Source organism: Danaus plexippus, chromosome Z, assembly GCF_018135715.1.
Source record: "Danaus plexippus chromosome Z, MEX_DaPlex, whole genome shotgun sequence".
In the NCBI taxonomy this organism is placed as follows: domain Eukaryota; kingdom Metazoa; phylum Arthropoda; class Insecta; order Lepidoptera; family Nymphalidae; genus Danaus; species Danaus plexippus.
Window position 1 is genome coordinate 4,860,326 of NC_083559.1, and position 19,782 is coordinate 4,880,107.

General features: G+C 29.9%; 1 protein-coding gene across 12 annotated transcripts; it reads left to right on the forward strand.

Moving 5' to 3' along the window:
• The first annotated feature begins 3,873 nt into the window (after window positions 1-3,873).
• On the forward strand, window positions 3,874-18,780 carry LOC116777871 (voltage-gated potassium channel subunit beta-2). 12 transcript variants are annotated; one of them, XM_032671632.2, is made up of 19 exons: window positions 3,874-3,991; window positions 4,611-4,705; window positions 5,065-5,181; window positions 5,540-5,671; window positions 6,553-6,664; window positions 8,835-8,973; window positions 13,170-13,243; window positions 13,365-13,598; window positions 13,671-13,764; window positions 14,287-14,432; window positions 14,621-14,700; window positions 14,831-14,963; window positions 15,116-15,261; window positions 15,330-15,426; window positions 15,499-15,614; window positions 15,697-15,833; window positions 16,140-16,302; window positions 16,380-16,446; window positions 16,524-18,780. In XM_032671632.2, exons 2-17 carry the CDS (start codon window positions 4,697-4,699, stop codon window positions 16,249-16,251), a joined length of 1,878 nt encoding a protein of 625 aa, XP_032527523.1. In that variant the 5' UTR covers window positions 3,874-3,991; window positions 4,611-4,696; the 3' UTR covers window positions 16,252-16,302; window positions 16,380-16,446; window positions 16,524-18,780. The 12 variants fall into 12 exon arrangements, with proteins under 12 accessions (XP_032527523.1, XP_032527524.1, XP_032527521.1 ...); XM_032671633.2 differs by having other exon boundaries at window positions 14,305-14,432; XM_032671630.2 differs by having other exon boundaries at window positions 13,365-13,764.
• The last annotated feature ends 1,002 nt before the right edge of the window (window positions 18,781-19,782 follow it).

Genomic DNA, 19,782 nt, shown 5'->3' on the forward strand with positions numbered 1-19,782 from the left:
GAGGCCAAGCAAAATCATAAAGAGGACTTTCAGGCTGTCATTGGTTTTTTTCTATTTATATATATCTAGAACTTTTGTTCGTTCAGTTTTATTGGAACCTATTCCCTTATTTTATTTTAAAAGTTAAAATTATAGTAAAAATTTCACAGAATAAAAGAGTTGATGTAGAACTGACTTATTTAAATGAATACTCGCGAAAGTCTTAGATCTCATTAGAACTGACTTCTGTGGAACGTAATATATCACATTTCTAAATAAAAAAATAATCAAAATTATTCGCACCTCTGTACTTGTCGATCCCTGCCTTTTTGGCCTTTGATTCGGTATTGTGTAAACCGCGTTTAATCGATGGCGGACTGGCGATGGAGGCGATGGTGGCCTCCAAATTACGCCTATACCTATTGGCGGACTCGGACTCCTGTGCTTCGATGGCTATCAAGGATTTAATAAAATCATGTGAAACTTCATTTGAAAAACATGTGACTGATCTTTGGCAACTACACAAAGAATAGGCCATTACTATTTTCAATACATAAACAACTTTACATATAAAACAATAGGTACACAATGATAGTATACTATTAGATAAACATCAAACACAAAGATGAAAGGAAATTAATGTTCAATGATAATGTAAGATGCAAGATACTTTAATAAATTTTGCACTATTTCACGGGGATTCACCTCGTGATCTTAGATTTAATAAGCTATTTCTTTTTTGCAATACCAATTTATGTATATATAAAATTGGTATTACTATAATATATGTATACGAAAAAATATTGTGGGTGAGGCAATTTTGCAGTATTGAATTACTTCCACGAGGTCTCTCATGAAATAGATACAGAAAGTAATTGTATGAACCACTTCTGGAGAACATTAACATCCAGCAAAAGCTAATAACATATGAAATATTAATCGAAGGTTCCACAAATATTACTATACTATAATTCGATAGTTTTCTATATCTTCTATTTCTGTAATCAAAATTTTACAGCTTCATCCAAATAATTCACGATTGTATAAATCAAACAAAGACCCATAGTGGCCCGCTAAATATGTTGAGGTATAACAGTACTTTTTTATTTTTTTACATCGTCAATTACATACTTGTTAATTAAAAGTAAATTATAATGCCTGTCCAGTCTTATAAGACTTATTTAAAATTTCTTTTTTGCCTGCCTGGACTTTGATATTGGATTTAGAGAGAAATTAATGTATGTACATATTTTAAATAAAAAGGATATGTTAACCTACGGACAGCGTCATCTATCGTCTGATATCCTTCATATTTTAAAATACATTTTTCACTCTGTGTCCCTTAAAGAGTTATAGGGGTTTTTTAAATAAATTATAACCTGTACGTTATTGTAATGTTAAAAATTACATCAGCTGTATATACTCACTCAATCTCACCACAAACTTTCACATTTACATACCTATTATATTAGTAGGACACTACTAGATATTACTTCATCATTCAGTTATTTCAGTATTTTGATTTTTGTTTTATATTGTATGTTGAAAAAGGAGTACCTAGTCTTCTAAATATTTTTTTTTTATGAAGCTAGGTAAATATATACTTGTACTAGTGAGGTGTGGGGAATCCATATGGGTATCATTATATGCAGATGTCGAAGGGAGCACAAAAATTTTTTTAGTACATGTTTTACCTTATGATTACTCCCTGAAAATTTTAAGTTTTGTATACGTGGTATATAAGTTATTAAGCAACAATGAAAAGGAAATCCAGTGATTAATAATGAAACATTCTAAGTTATGCAAACCGTCCAGTGTCGTTAACTATCGTTTCAAGTGCACTGATATTGAAATCGATTCAATAAGATTAATTATATAAAGAAAAATCGATTAGGCGGATTTTGACATTATTACCATACATATTTGATAAAAAGCTTCAATATCAAATTGTAATTAACTCGGTATATAACTAACTAAACAAGTCTAGACTTAAATTGAATAAATCCTTTTGAACTCAACTATTGACGCAGAAAAATATTGCACAGCAATAATAATTTATGCTCTGTATATTTCCCTTTAAATTTTGATAGCGGTAGATTGGTCAGGTAATGAAGAACGATATTGAAATTGAAGTTAACAAATTCATATTTTACATTTCACGAGAAAACAATTATGAAATGTTGATGCATAATATCCTATATTTTGTAACTATTTTAGGTTTTTTAAACTTGTGCCACTTTTATTAACATATAGTTTTATTTGACTACGTAAAATTTTAATATTATAAAAGAATATAGCATACACAAAAAGCTCGGCTGTTATTCAAAATTCCATTTAAGCTATAACTGTTTACACTTTTACATGGATTCGAAATGATACATGCTTTTATCGTGGATAAAAAATATCATTTCTCGAAACAATTTGATTGAAATTTTCACTACAAACGACATGTTTGACGGATTTTTTCCTATTTTGGTTTTATTTACTTCATCCCAAAAGGGATATGTTTTTTTTTAAATATCAAACACGTTTCAGAGAACGTCAAAGCGATGAGATTTAAAGTAAACATATTTCAAATTTTAATTAAAATATAACAAAATACCGTTCAAATAGAGTATTTCACTAAATTTTTTTTATTGATTTAGCGTTTTTATAAACTGTTATTTAATATATCATTGAAACATGATACAGACCTGAAATTTAATTGAGAAATCACAACGATCATTAATGAATATATCACTTCAGAGTCGTATGTGGTATACCTATTAGGTGACTTATATCTATTAGTCACATTTATATACATGTTCTATTGTGATGTCACATCGAGACAAAGGCAATCTATGTAACAACCTCTATATGAAGGTTGGAATTGAAATGTGATACAAACACGTCCTACATACATACATTTTGACAACATTTCATATCTAGTTAGGTGTTCTAAATTCCAAATATAGCACAAAAACAAATTACAAATTGTCTTTGCAATAGGTTTGAGTCACTCTTTCCAAACCTTTCCCTAACCTTGTAGTTTTATCAATGTTGTTCTAGTGTAGATACAACATGAATGAAACTAAATTAATTACTATTGAAAATATAAATTACTATTTCAAAGTTACAAGCAATATATCAGGAGGATCTTGAATATTTTATTATAATAGTATTTATTTTTATGTGTTTGACTGAATGAATTTAAAACTCATTTATATTATTTGTGCTAAATTATATTTACTTTACGTAACTATTTATTTTTAATAGATAATAATTCTGCCGATGGATGACGCAAGAGCAGATCACAAACGTTAAGAGATAATTTTTTTCGTATAATTGAATGAAAAGTTTGCGTTACTCTAATTGTATTTAAAGCATAATTAACTAAAAAAAATCAAGAACAACTTTACTGGTTACTAATTACAAGTGTAGCAATTATCTTACAAGAACGTATTATGTTTTTCAAGTCCTAAACATCAAATTCTTGAATAAATTTTATAACGTTGAGCTGAACAAATCATTTCAGATATAAATAAAATCTTCTATTTAGAAATAACAGAGATCGATATTACATAACAAGTATCCTTCGCAAAGCATTTCTTGCAATATAGATACGTACGTATAATTATAATCTATGTAATATTCATGATATCTTCAAGAACGCTGAAGAGGAAATTATATTTCTCTTACTATTTCGATTTTTGTATTTGAAATTGCGTATTAAAGTTCTCTATATTTTTAAAAATTAAATTTATATGTAACATATTAATTGATATAAAACCTATATAGTTTTTCGCACACAAAAAACTTTGGTTTAAAGACAAGAAATTTTTGGAAGCATGCCAATCAGTAACATTCAACTCATTGCATGTGTTACTATGAAAATAAACATCTATGAATAAATTTTCACGATTTCCACATTCAGTCAGTATTCGTGTGTACGCCCCGCAACACTTTTCATATAACTTCTTGATATTTATCAAACTGGCTCATCAATTTTGGATATCATATCATCCTCCGTCAGGTAAATAAATCTCTCAGAGATTTTAACCTAACATTATGTAAAACTGCCAGTAAAAATTCTGCAGAATTTCATGAAGTAATTTTAAACAGGAGTTTCAGTACTTTTTAGTTTGTGAAACACGTTTCAATTAAAGCTTGTTTCTAAACAACTAGCACAAAACATGTTTGGAAACTAATTAAAAGGGTGGATTTAATAAAAGGTGCAAAATATGAAACGGTAAAGGAAAAAATATTAATGCTGGAGCAATTGTTTCAAACAGTTTAAAACACAATAGACTTTTTAAATATGATTAATGTTTCGTGCAACAAAAGATTCTGAAGTAAGTTTGTTTAATATTAGAAATATGTTTTTATGGCATTGTAGATAGTATGTGCTCAGAATAACATGGTTTTAATGATCGTGAGACACACAAGACATGCTTAATGATCACATAGACATAACAGGCACATACAATTCTTTTGAAAGAACTCGCTGATTTAAATTTAAAAAAGGAACATATCACATATAAGAATTTTATACAATTAAATCTAAAAATATATCTTACTCGTAATGAATTCATGGCTGCTCACGTTGTTAATAGGGTTTTAGTAGTAACTGGTCTTGTGATTATTCTCAAAAGGAGCAAAACATACCTCCGGCGGGGATGAAACTCCACCGATTCCTGAAGAAGAACTGGAACAACAGAAAATTGAACATGAGCGTCAAATGCAGAAGGTATTTTTTTCAAACTATAAGTATACCTTTACAATCATAATTTTACTACGTACTAAATACTTCGTTACCAACACAAGGAATCGAAGCATCGTAATAATAATTAAGAAGTAATGAGGTTGGAATACTTGCCAATAGCGCTGGCATAATAGACACTACAACTATCCTGCATTTTTATTGTCCCTGTATTTTTAAAAAGATTGATTAAATATATCGACCCTCTAAACTAAATTTGCCGGATACTGATTAAATTCATTTAAATATTCCTAAAGGAAAATATCATTCAACAAGAGTAAATTCCTGAGTATTTTGTAACTCAATATTATTGGAAAGATCTTAAAGAACAACTGTAATACGTATAGCTAATTAACGTTAAGGAAAAAGAATGTCAAGCCAGAGAAGCGGAGGAGGTTCGGAAATTGGATATAAAGCTGCTGCATCAACGAGCCATAGAAAAAGAGGAGGAACACAAAAGAGAGGTACTAAAATACTAGAAAATTATTATATCTTTAGTATCATGATCGCTCAGCTATCAATAATTCTTCAGAAAAGTTTGTATTTTTAAAGACCGTAAAAAAAAGAACTCTAAAGCAATCATTTCATCTCAGTTCAGAACATAATGAAAAAAATTATCAATCTGCTAATTGACTGAAGAGAAATAGAAATAAAAAGTTCTGTGCAATAAATTTTAAAGTGTTTTATTTACTGAAATGTTTATTTTTTTATTTGTTGATAATATATATTCTTATATTGTTTCGACCATGTATGAAAATGAGACCAAAGAAATTTATTTTTTTGAGTTATTATTAAATTTACATTCATAATATGAATAAATAGATAGCAGAAGCAGTTGAAGAGCTACGCGGACTAAACACATCTTGGTCACATCACAGACTATGCGATCTACAAAGACAAGCCGCGAGGTGGCACCACAGTCGACCGTCGATACCCGATACCAAACACTACAGAGTACTACTTATTCAATTTCATAACCATTTCAATTAGTACACCACGCATAACATTTAATAATATTATAAAACATGAAAAAATATTATTTTTGTATTGTAATTAACACAACACTAATCATAGTTTTAGCTCTCGACTTTTACCTTTTAATGATAATTTGAAATAAAATAATATATAAGGAAAATATGTGAATTTGCGAATACATACATATGTATATCATTTGATAATAAAAATATACTATAGGTATTTTTGAATAATATCCGGTAAAACGTCTTTAGTATTTCATAAACTGTTTCAAATGAGATAAAGAATTTTGTTCATGTATGAAAAAAGTAAAGTGGCAACTTTAATTTAACTGACCTTACGCATTAAGGACACGCTTTTGTTAAAAGTACGTGTTGTTTATAATAAAATGAACTAAAAGAACGTGCCCTCGGGTTTTATAAACAACTAGTTTGTGCTGTATTTGTATGCTAAATGTAAGTAATACGAAATGTATACAAGTACACATATGCACTTTGGTTTGGTTGGAAAATAAATTAATCAAAAGTTTTGCTAAGTTTAGGCTCTCTAAGGCTAAAAATATTAATGGCTAAAAACAATAAAGAACATAGACTCTTAAAGATGAGTTGTCCTTTGTTTTAAGAAAACACTTAAATTGTATTGTAATACTTTTGTACTTTAAATGAAGTGATTTTAATTTCAAACTGTCCTAACTATCGTTATTATATTTTTATCGTTCATAGACTATTGGACATTTAAACTCAAAAGAATAAAGCTTTAAAGGACCTAATTTAAAATTCTAAACTCATATAAATATACAAATAATATATTGAACACTCTTTTCATTGCTTTTTTTTTCATTTGACTAATTTAATTTTCAGAATGCATTGAAGAAAGCCTGCAGCGCCCAATTAACACAGCCGCAATCTAGTCACAGCATTAGTGACAATGAGGGTATTTCTATCAACCTGTCAAGACTAAGCTCTTGTAGAGGTAAAATTTTGTTATTAATGACTAACATGGAATTAAATTTTGGAGTTCGTATGGAGTATTTATTACCTAAAACTTTTTAAAGAATATTATATAAAGACTACTTTTATTTTATTAACATTATTATTTTCTAATGGTTGGTTGCATGCTACAAGCTTACAAATATTGTTATATATCAAATAATGTGGATATTTGAATATGTTATTACTCTTTGTAAAACGAAGCTCTCCCTGAGTAATATGCAAAAGACCTTGTTAAAGAAGGTTAAGGTTGCGAGAACTCTTATTTCTTGTTCCTAATCAATCAAATTAAATTAAATCTACATTTATATTCATAGAAAACAATATTACATATTACCGTTTTATTACTTTTTGTTTAAGAAATTTAATAAATATTTTCAAATTTCAAAAAATATTAAAAACAGTTTTGTATTTTATCACGTTGATATTAGTAGTTATAACCTTCATAATTTATTTATGGACTCTTCTCAGTAAAAAAGCTAAGCTTACGGTTGTTATAGAAATAAAAGAAAAAATTGTGTTGCTTTATAGAAGTATTATTATAATCCCGTTGAAGTGTATTAAATTTAAAGCTTTATAAAAGGTCATCTCAGAATAGTATCTTCAGGCTTTTAGAACGGAATATTCGCAAAAATTTTATTTCTGTCGTTACTCTAGTCAAAGGAACATTCGAAATTGAAAATAGTAATTTAAAAGTTGAAGGTTGAAAAATTGAATTTTCGCTTACAGTTTGCAATTTATTTGTTTGTACAATTCTCTCCTCCTTTGACATCCGTAAGCCTTTCTGATACACTGATCTCATTGTATTCGACTTGGCATTTAGAATAGTAACGTTTTAATATGTATCAGACTGTAGGTGGTTCTCTTTGAGCTTTGTATATTCTATATACGGTACATGTTGTGTTGGCTCGATGATAGCATTCCATATTAATTTCGCAGCAAGCCTCCCAAAGGATTAAAAATTTATCATTTATTTATATATTTTTTAATATAAATCACATAGTTAATTGAAAACGTGTTTATACTAATTATTAGTATATATTATAATTGAATAATTGAATTGATCAGTATAAACTACTGATCCTAATTTTTGGTCGCGTTCGCTGAACTTAGGTCGGTTGAGTAGCCAACAAATAGCTCTGAAATTAAAGATTAATTTTACTATTTGAAATGATTTTTCAAAATGATATTTCCAGAATCAACAAAGAGACTTTCAGGGGTTTTTACGCGTTCATATGAAAATCCTCTAGTTTATAAACGTGTATGCATGAGTATCTATACGTGTTTGTCTTTCATACGGTTCAGCTCCAGCGAGGCCTAGGAAAGTTTTACTTTCCATTAAAATTAGAATCTCACCATCCCTTTTAACGATTTTGCAGAAAAAAAATATATTATAGAAAAGAGCTTTAAATATTTTCTTATATTTACTTTGTTATATGGAAATTGAAAACCCAGAGCAACGTGCATATATTCGGGCTAGTATATTAAAGACTATTTGCCGACTACGAAGTACGATTACAATGTGTGTTCTGGTAATAATTTACATTTAAATTAAATTTATTTTGACTAAAGTGTAATCGATGTTATATTTATATAAAATTGTTACGCAACAATACCCTAGCTAGCTTCCTTTTTATTTTTAACATTAAATAAATCATATATTGTAGAAAACTAATTAGGTTAAAAATCCAGCCGTAAATTCAAAGGAAGGAAGGAAGTCAAAGATAAAGCCAGTAAAATTACATTCATTATAATGCTACTATAAATAGACATTGAAATTGAAATAAACTATTCTAATGACTGAGTAACAGAATTTATCCTTGTACAAAGAAAATATATAACGTCGTTGACGGTAAATAAAATTTTAACAAATATAGAAGTATATATTTTGGGAAAACAATATGTACATATATCTGCTTTACATCAGAAAATAATTGTCCAAGTTGAATATTTTATTTCATTTAAAATATTAATTAGTATAAACAAATATATACAATAACAGAATATCATGAATATCAAAAATATTTCGTTATTTTATGAGTTGGGGTTTTGTAATAAAATAATGAATAATTTTACACATATTGTTGGATCAGCGTTAAGAAAATACAAAAATTTACTTATTAAAATGACTACGATGTAATCTTATATTTCAGGGGAATCTATAGATAGTTACGGATGCTGTGAAACGCCTTACTGTGTAAGTGTAGAAGAATCGCGTACTTGGAGAGCCTCTGCTAATGATGTTACTCCCAATGAGAAGAGAGAACTTGTCAAAACGACATCATGTATAGGGTAAATAGAAAAGCAATCTTAAGACACGACACTGTTGTTAAGTTCGGCACGGAAATTATAAACAGATGAGATTATTGTCAGATGTCTATACAACTTTCCTTAACAAAGACACTTTACCTCACAATTTCCTGGTTATCGTAAACTTTGACGACAAAGGAAATCACTGTTGCACACATTGTGTAGGTAAATTTGGTTAGGCCTATTTAAAAATCCTATATTACCTATTTGTTAACCGCATATCATCAATGAATTTAGTACGGTAACATTTTAAACACAGTTACTTAAATGATTTTCTAGCTTATGCACATTAATATACTTATAATAATGTATAATTAAAAGTAACAGACACTCAATATTAAATATAAAATATATATAAAACTAATTGACAATAGTATGTCAGGAATTTCATGAATAGAATTTCCAGGATATGAATGATAATACGCTATAGAATTATTGAACCTAACTGTAACCCGGAATTTCAATGGATTTACTAACGGAGCATTGTAAAACGCAATTACGGCGTCAGGAGCAAAACAATAATGACGCTTCTAGCATGAGCAGTATTTTGGACGCTTTAAATTAATAAATGTATACTTTTACGATATTAAATTTATATATTATGAAATACAGTATCAAATATATTGAACAAAGACTAATTATTTTGCAATTGTTTGGTGGGTATTTGTAACATAATAGAGGAAATTGTTAATGAGGACATCAAATAAAAAAATCTCTGGCAATCTTTAGCTTTATATAGTATAAAATACAGATTGAAAGGAAGTCAAAGATAAAGCCAGTAAAATTACATTCATTATAATGCAACTAAAAATAGACATTGAAATTGAAATTAACTATTCTAATGACTGAGTAACAGAATTTATCCTTGTACAAAGAAAACATACAACGTCATTGGCGGTAAATAAAATTTTAACAAATATAGAAGTATATATTTTGGGAAAACAATATGTACATATATCTGCTTTACATCAGAAAATAATTGTCCAAGTTGAATATTTTATTTCATATAAAATATATAATAAATTTAATTTAAAAAATCTCCTAAAACGATTCGTAAGTGTAAAAAGAGTACTCTATAAGAATTGCTTTAATTTTGTAACAACGATCCTACTACATCTATTACAAAATAAAGGACAGAAGAAGCAACAAAATAAAATAACAACATCAATAATTTTATATTAAAATATTTTTATACGCACCAATACCTAAAAATCTTCGATCCAAATTTATTAGTGATACGTTTGCAATAATTTCATTAAAAATAAACCAAAAGTATCGAAGTTAGACGTAAGTTTTCCTGATCTATTAGTAACAAAGCGTTCAACAAGTTACTTCCCCGGGCCGAGAAAAGTCTTACGATAACACTTTTTCTAGAAAGTTCAATTCAAAGTGTGAAATTTTAATTTTAATGTTAATAGAATATTAACTTGAGATAGTGAAACAAAATTTTATAATGGTTTGGATTTCAAACAATAACAGAGTTCCGAATTTCTCGAATAAACCGTCCACAATGTTGCACGAAGCGCAGTTGCATCTAGACTGCACTCGAACGGGGTGGCCGCCGTTTTCGATTCCTATTAATAAAGAGCTCAACTATTTGAACACTACAAGCGCGAAAGAAGCATTGATTTGAACTCCAGGTATTTAATACATGTCCAAAAAACATTCTTAATTTTATATTTAAATAAGGGAAAAAATATTACAATATTGCTACAAAACTACGTTTAGCCTTTTTTTTAAATCAAATTGGCCTCAATTCATTTTTAGAAAAAATATCAGTATACCATTAGAAATAATTTTAAATATTTTTATAAATATATATTTATAAAATTTCGTAATAAAAAAAACAATCAAAATTTAAGCATGGATAAACTAAACATGATTATTTCTTTTTATCTGGGGTTAAGTACAGAAATAGGTCAGATCGGTGGCGTTAAATACGCATGCGTAAGGCTGCGTCGCGCGCATGCCTTTGTTCTGACCTGCTTTACGACGCAGTTTGGCAGATTTTGCAGTTAAATTCACGCGGTGAATTAGTAGCAAATATTTATAAATTAAAAGCTTATAAACGTCTTGGTGAGTGCGTTGCTCACGGCCACCAAGTCGGAGAATCATCGAGATAGATAGATCAGTGCTTGAATGTTACTAACAGTTTTAATTATCCGACTTAGCGGACTAGATGATAATAGAGTTTAGGGCATGCATGCTTATCTATGTTTATATCCTTGAGTGTTTAATCTAATCCTGCAATGTCCTTTCCTTCAGCTGTGGAAGTGTCCTTGTCATTCCAGATAAAATATTTGTAAGGAATTAAGATGCTGTAGATAAGTGTAGGAGAAAATGAGGCGGCTCGACATGCAAGGCAGGGAGGGCGGGAAGGAGAGCATCATGTCTCGAAGCGAATCTACTGTCAGCAGGTGTACGCCGCATACACCACTGGGACCGCCTGACTCCGTCAGCGTTGACTCCAATCCCATGCCCACCATATACCGGTAACTGGTGTCCATGAGAAGCTGCGCCCCCGGAGAGAAGACGTAACCTTATCATACTGCACAATCGATAAACTCTGAACCTATGGTTACTAATAAAATATTTAATGTTATCGATTGTGCAGACGATATCGTTGCGCAATGCACGATACCCCTGAAGGTGTAAACCTTACATTAGCTAATAATCATTAACTCGCAGCCCTGATGCGCCACCCCATATGTCTTCTCCCGGTGGTGAGTAAAGCTGAGCACTGCATCGCATACAGCGATCGTCGCATGCGAGTAGGCACCACGGTGGCGACGTATCTTTTGCCTAAATTGTTAAGTACGTTTTAACAACTAAAGCGTTGGTTTGATGATGAAGACAAATTAACATGACACTATCATTTTGCAATATTTGTTTTGTCTTGTAATACGAATATTTCGTATGAAAAGTTTTATAGTATTATTGTCTTAAGCAACAAAAAGGAACAACCCTAAGATGAAATAAGTCTGGAATAATAGATACTTTACTTAAATCCGACCAAAGCTTTACACAATAACAGCATAAGATACCGTCAATAATTATTACGACGCTTGGCTTGCCTAATGCTGCCTGCAGAAGGGACAATCGGAAAGGTATAGTATACCAGTAACCCACTGTCGCTTATCACCCTGCCTCACATTTCTGAGTAACCTTTTCCTTGCTTTTAGTTGTTCTTCTAGTCATTGTGCTTGCTTCATAACGAATGGGTGGGGGGAAATAGGGCAGAAAGGAAATTTTAGTGTAGTGCTACATAAACTGACATATAGAAATTTACCAATGTTATATTGTACAGGCTAAATAATCATACCATACGTATAATTAAATTAGTATAGATCATTGAGAGCATAACTTAGTTTTTTATTGAACAAATAATGAAGGCTAACTAGTCTATTACATTAATGAATTGTAATGGTTGAATTAGAAACTTTAAAATAGAAAATGATTTTGCTGTAATTTCTATTTAAAATCTTATATGGAAAGAATTTGTCCCATATTTTGAAATTTAGAACAAAGTATTCATATTCACTAGATTTGCTGTCATTCACATAGCAATAAGAATTTATTAGAAGTTCAGATTAGCTTATAGCTTAAATAGATTTTATATATATCCTAATAGTAGCTAGTTCTAGATGCTAAAATTAGTTTTTAAAATTATGGCACTTACGACCTAATTAAAATAAAAACCAAAACCACGGGTTTCATAGAATTTACAAAATATACTTAAAGTAAAATTAAATAATATGATAGATTACAAAAGAAAAATATACATTATATTTAAATATCAAACTTGTATTTGTCTGTTAAACAAAAAAAAAACAAACGTAAGCGTCCAGTACTATACTGAAATTACCTTTCGTTGCTCTGAAACTAGTCCGTTAATACAGACAAACAAAACTGGCATAAAAACAGACCAAAAACAAAAAATAAATGAACCAGTAAATAAAAAAATAATAATAAACGGTGGCCAAGTGAAAAGATGCTGAGATTTCTCAGCAATTTGTTTACCATAAGATGCTTTAATTTTCCGATTGCACGCGATGCTTCTCGGTTAAATTTGGAAGTGAGAGAGTTCGGCGACGACAGTAGGTAAATACTTTTCCTTATACAAAATATTGTTCTACTATAGACAACGATATTGAGATATGAGTTTTGCTTGTCGTCAGATGCCGCGCTCCTATCGCTTCTCTTGATTGTATGGATGAATTCAGCGCAAATTCACAGCAAATGCTGGACCAAGGTAAGTTTATTTTAGTCTTCTGAGAATGAAAAAAGCACATCGTCACATCTTAAAACTCTAAGCATATAATCATTCTGAATGATACTTGATGCATTCAATAACAAAATTATCTTAATTCTAGCTGGAGAAATGCATGTTTCCAAAAATATGTCAGTTTATATGGGCAATCATGCTAGCATGCCATCTTCTGTGACTCCAGGGCTACGGTACAAAAATTTGGGAAAGTCTGGACTTCGAGTACCAAATATAGGGCTTGGTCTGTGGACAATGTTGAATGAGGATTGCGCTGAAGATATAATCATGACAGCTTTAGAGAACGGCATTAATTTGTTTGACTTGTCAGAAGCACATTGTGGTAAGTTTTTTATATTTGAATTTCTTGCCTGCATGAGGGATAAAGGCATGAAACAAGTTTGTCATTGGACAGCTAGAGGAGAAGTAGAATTGGGACGTATTTTAAAGAAGAGGAATGTAAGACGAACAAGCGTCATAATAACCACCAAAATATATTGGAGCACTAAGTGAGTACAGTTTAATGAAATTCAATGAATGTATGTATCTATGTGTATTTTTTGGAACTTGTCATGTACACTCTTAATTATAATATAAAATATAATAATTATTATTATAAGAAGGTGCGATATTAACAATAGAAAAGTAAGAATTTAGTTTTTTTTTATTAAGTGGATTTAGTGAATAGTTGATTGTTTTAATTCTATAGTACAAATAATACCATATTAATATATTAAGTAATTTGTTGAATATATAATAAGCCGTTTATATTCCAATAGTGTTATATTACATTACAAGGATGGTGTGATAAATAATAAACAAAAGTAAGATTTTATATATAAAATTACTAGCAGAGTAATACAAAGTCAAGACATTAAAAATATAATTATAAACCATATGTATATATTATAAGCTAGCTGTCGTTCACAAATTCAAAGATATCGCTTTCGGCTAAGATTGCTTCTACATATGTAACGCTTTTAAAAACGCTTTTGGCTTATTAATTTTTATTTTATATCTCAATATACTAGGTTTCCTCATGCTAACAGGTCCGATGAAAGAGGTTTATCTAGAAAACATATCGTTGAGAGCATTAAGGCATCTTTACAAAGACTTCAAATAGATTACATTGACGTGGTCCTGCTCCACAAAACTGATCCGGTTTGCCCTATGGAAGGTCAGTGTCTACAAAATTGGCCCGCATTATATTTAACTCTAATAAGATTATAAGAAAGTTTCTATCATTTGGACTCGTAAAAATATTGTGTATTGCACACTATAATAACTAAAGGAATATATGTACAAAAATACTAGTGTTTGTTTGAGGTTTGTTGCCTATGGCCATTATTTACTATGCGTTTACAGAGTTGGTACGTGCTATGAATTTTGTAATAAACCAAGGATGGGTTATGTACTGGGGAACAGCTCGTTGGTCTCCTTCTGAGGTGATTATTGCATGAAAAATATGAAGAAATAGATACTACTTCCTTTTCGAATAATTTTTATTGAACATTAAATCCACATTGAGCATGATTATTAATTCTATCAATATCTTATATTAAATGTTTCTCTTAGATCATGGATGCGTACACAAATTGTAGACAGTTCAACTGTGTAACGCCTATTGTCGAACAGACCGAATATCATATGTTCTGTAGAGAGAAAGCAGAACTTTATATGCCTGAGCTATATCACAAAATCGGCGTGGGTAAGGAAAAAATATACGTACATCTTATTTTTCTTTTTGTGCCTCTTGTCACTTTAAACTATAAGGCCTATGAAGACGTATAAACTAAGTATACATATTTAAAATATTTTCTACACAATTCACTGAAACTCAGCCTTTCTATTAATTGATAGGGATGATAGCTTGGTCTGCGATTACCACTGGAAAGGGACTTGGTCGTGAGGAAATAACAGGTTTATTTGCAAAATCCCGTTTCAATAGAAAATATAGTACATTCAGTTGGTGTGAAGAGGACCTTGCAGTACCTGATGTCAGCGAGGTTGGTGAACCACGTGAATAATACCATTGAGCTTAAAGTTAAAAACTTGAATAAATGGTCTTTTTTAGATGCGGATTTCCGGTAGCAAAGAACAAGTTGCAGGAGAAGAGCCACGCACTTATGGCGATAAACTTCGTGACCTTGCTAATTTAGCAAACACAATGAGTGTGTTTTTTTCTAAATAATTCTTAACCTATAATTTTATTTAGTGTGAATAGTAAGTGATTTTTTTTTCAGATTGTTCCATGAGCCAATTGGCAGTTGCATGGTGTCTTAAGAATGAATCCGTTAATTGTTTGTTACTGGGTGCTTTTAGTGTTGAGCAATTTAAAGAAAATATTCATGCTTTGCAGGTAATTTAGAAAAATAATAAAAGAACATTTGGGTTTGTATAAAAACAAAAGAAAAAAACGTTCAATTATATTATGTAAACAGATCGTTCCTCAGCTAACTCCATCTGTAATGGTGGAAATCGAGCGACTTTTGTCCAATAAGCCACAACGTCCTCCAATGGTATCAACGCTTGCAATGCGCAATCAACAGAACAGTAATACTGTCAGAATCGATATGACGTAAGTTAAACCAATCAAATGGAATAAGAACATTTATGATTATGTTTTTATAGTATAAAAAAAATTGTTCGAAATGGCTCACACATTTTCTACACTTGTAAGGCTTTTATTTGGTCTAAATAATTAATGGATTTATGTATTAGGTAAATAGCCTGACCTCTACTCAACTTACAAGCGGAAATGTGAAATATGATAATTAATAATAGTTTCATACTATCATAAAATTATTGCAGTTAGGTTATCCTAAATAAACCTTAATTAGTAACCTTAGTATGTGACCTTTCAAACAATAATTTCATGTTACAGTGGAGCTTCTACTTCTGGAGCTGGAACCCCAAAGCCCGAAGGAGAGGCTGCTGAAGCCGAGGCGTCTTCTCCCACCAAAGAGTCAGGGCGTGGATTTTGTGAGATTCAGTGACCGTGGTGGCGCGGAAGCACTGAGTCTGCTTCCAAATCTAGTAAGTCAAAGGTAAGTTTAAAAGACGTATTTAATTAGTGTATATATATTTAATTATGCCGTGAAATCTAATCATTAATATCATTCAGGAATCACTTAAGGACAACAAGCCGAAATTCTTTTTGAATAATGCCGGTGAAGTGATCAGACGTGTAGGTTAGTATCATATGTGTGCAATACTACAGTAAGTATTGATCATTTTTCTCTCCATTATAATTAATATTGTATTTCAGAACAAGATGGTGTAGCCACTGATGTAGTCATATCAGTCTCTTCGTTAAAAGGAAAGCAGCCCGCCTCCGGTGGCAGTAAAGTTAAGAAGTCGAAATCGGAGACAGCAAGACCCAGGTCCTCTTCACTCCAAAGATCATCTTCGGGACAACTCTCAGTAGCAAGAGACAGGCGTCGGTCACGATTCGACTTAGCATCTCCAGCAGATTTGTAATTCTGAAGACACAGTTGTATAATTGTAACGATACTGGTCCTTCTAAACTTAGGATGTGTATATAGTAAATGCATTGGTACGTAGGAATGAACGTGTAAAGTTCTGAATTGTTAAGTTTTTCAATTTGATGCTCTATGATCTATGATTATGGTATTGTTGAAACTCCTTTAATAATAGTGCTCTTTGAAAATAGCACACAATGTATCTACGAGTTCGTAAATATAATATTAGGACAAATTATACCGTATTATTGGTGTCGTAAATGTTGTCAGAAATGTCGGTGCAAGGCACTTTGAAGCTAACTGCAAGTTAGTTTCTTAAATTTCGTAGACATATTTATGTAAAGATTTCAACTTTCATAGATAAATTGAATATTCCAATAGAATGTTTAGTTCAATATTGATATTGTCAAATTATTCTATGTACATACATATGGTATAGAGGAAACACATGATTTATGATATAAACAATTAATGTAAAAAAATTGGTGTTAGCTGCACAGAGATTTGATGAGCACATGTTATGTAATAAAGGTTAGTAAATTAATTGTTTATAAGATCGTAATTATGGAACACCAAGTAGAAAATTGTTAGTAAATGTTTAACATCTGTAGATACAATCGTTACGGAGCCATGGAGTGTCTAAGAATGTATAGAGCTGTAGCCGAGTTCCCTTATTTATATGTGTTTGTCAATTTTGTTATTCCATAACTGTAGTTAACACAGTTCAAACGTAGCTCACGTCACACGTATTTCTTTTTAAATTCAAAATATGATGATCGACGTAGAATTTTGTTGCGATATCACCAGAATGTTTTCAAGGAATACAATTTTTGTTTTAAATACACACGTTGAGCCTAATTTTGCTTACGTTTTAAAATATATTGTTTTATAAGTAATATAGTTTAAAATTTAACGCAAACGTATATTTTGGTCCATTATACTGTTGATCAAGACATTGTCTGTATTTTATATCAATTGTATGTATTCTTTTTATTTTAATTTTAAAATTTTAAAATGTGGTTAATAAATAATTTCTATATTTTGAGCCAGTTTCATCGTGGATGATGCGAAATTGACGGCATGATTGTAAGAAAATGATTCCTTTGAATACTAATTAAGGAAGCTTAGTTATATAAGAAAATGTAAAATTTAATGAGTACCGCTTCCAACTGCTTGCATAAATTAATTTAAAAGTTTCTGGCTTAAATTTAAATATCGATCTATAGCTTGATTCATAAATTTATCATGAATTCGTTTTTATAAAAAAAAAAACTGTAAAGAAAGTTTTAAAAAAATAAAATCTCTAAGCAAGCTTATACTAATTAGCTAAGAAGATTTGAAAGGATAAATAGAGTTTTTAAGTAGTCTTGCCAATAATATTTTTTTTTAAACTTCAAGTAGAGTTTTAGAGAGCTCCTCCCACCACTAGTACTTTTGCATTAAGAATAATAAAAAAAATATTATATTGATCGTAAATTGGTATTCATTTGATGATTATGGTTAATTTAATAGGCATTATATAGTTAAGAAATTATGTATCTAATTATATATGGATGTAATGGCGTCTTAGTCGAACGGAAAATTTTGATTCTTAATTGTTCAACAGTGTTGTGGAGTTGTTTTTTCATAAACAGTGCCATAAGATTTAGCGGTAATAAATTATATTTAAATAATTTATTGTATATATCAAATACATATTATTGTAAATTTAATAACCTTTATTTAAAAGCAATTTTGATTTAAAATTGTTACAGTTGTTATTTATATATTGTTAATTAAATTGGCAAAATAATATTTTTGTATTTATATGAAACTAGCGATTTATATATATTAAAATGATAGTTTTTAATCACGCATTCGCGGTTTTTATATCACTAGCAATTAGAACAATAGAATGACATTATAACATAAATGCTAACATCACAAACGTAAATAAAAATTATTAAAGCAAAAATTTGACATAGCATTTATGTAAACAATATATCAACTTATTATAAGCCAGAAATTTAAAATCACTAATAAAGCACGATGTTTTATATAAAACTTTATTTTATTTTACAATCAACCAAAGCTAACAAAATATTGTTTTTTTCATTCCAATGAAAGTCTAAACTGTAGATAAATTTTAAAAAAGAAGGAGACTAATTAAGATATTTTTGCATAACTTTTATTGCATTTCCCAAATTGTGTGTTTACGGAGTTTCTTCCAAAGACATGACTTAATTAAAATATTTTATTCATGTCAAAAAAAAAACTAGAAATAAATTGTTCTGATGGGTATAAATATATATATATAATTTTGTGTTGCGGGAACAGATAACAGAAACTTGATCCGCCTAGGGGCCTGATGTGGTCTTTTAGGAAATGTACTAAGAGTAGAGTCTCTTATAAGCAGCTACATTAAATTGCGTACAGGTGAGTCATGCAAAAAAAAACCTTGGACTAACAACATGAACGTCATTCCCTTAAGGCTTAACGCTTATAAAAAGGATTAGAAGAAATTTGTATGGACTATTATTTGAGAACAACTATCAACTACAATCAATAGGAATTATCAAAACTCTAATAATCTAGTCAAATTGAACTACAAAATAGATATTTCAACTTCATTTTTTGAAAATAAAAAAGAAATATACCGTACATGATTCAGTGGATTATTGAATTATTGCTCCTTACTTTTGATTGTCTGTTTTACGCTCATTGCTATAAATGTTCATAACTTTGATAAAAAAAAAATATCACTGTATTGCATTAGTAAGCATGATGGTTAATTTAAAATTAAAATATGATATACCTTATAACTGGAAGACCTTTGATACAAAGAATATTATCTGATATGAACTGTATTTGCTTTCAATTGATAGTTAGGTTATAAACATGTTAAAATGTCATTGGCTTTGATTGTAAATAATTTTTGAAAATGTATGAGAAGAAAAATAAGTATTGAATTTTCCCGCTGTTATTGAAGATTAATGTGCAGTTTGTGAGTTTTAGCGAAGATGGAGAAATAAGACTTTGTTTTTAAGAATTTTGTGGGCTTAGATA

Coding starts and splice junctions, on each gene's coding strand:
- LOC116777871 (XM_032671630.2), top strand. Junction 5,182..5,539: donor AGGAGGAACACAAAAGAGAG/GTACTAAAATAC, acceptor ATGAATAAATAG/ATAGCAGAAGCAGTTGAAGA. Junction 15,834..16,139: donor ACTGTCAGAATCGATATGAC/GTAAGTTAAACC, acceptor TTCATGTTACAG/TGGAGCTTCTACTTCTGGAG.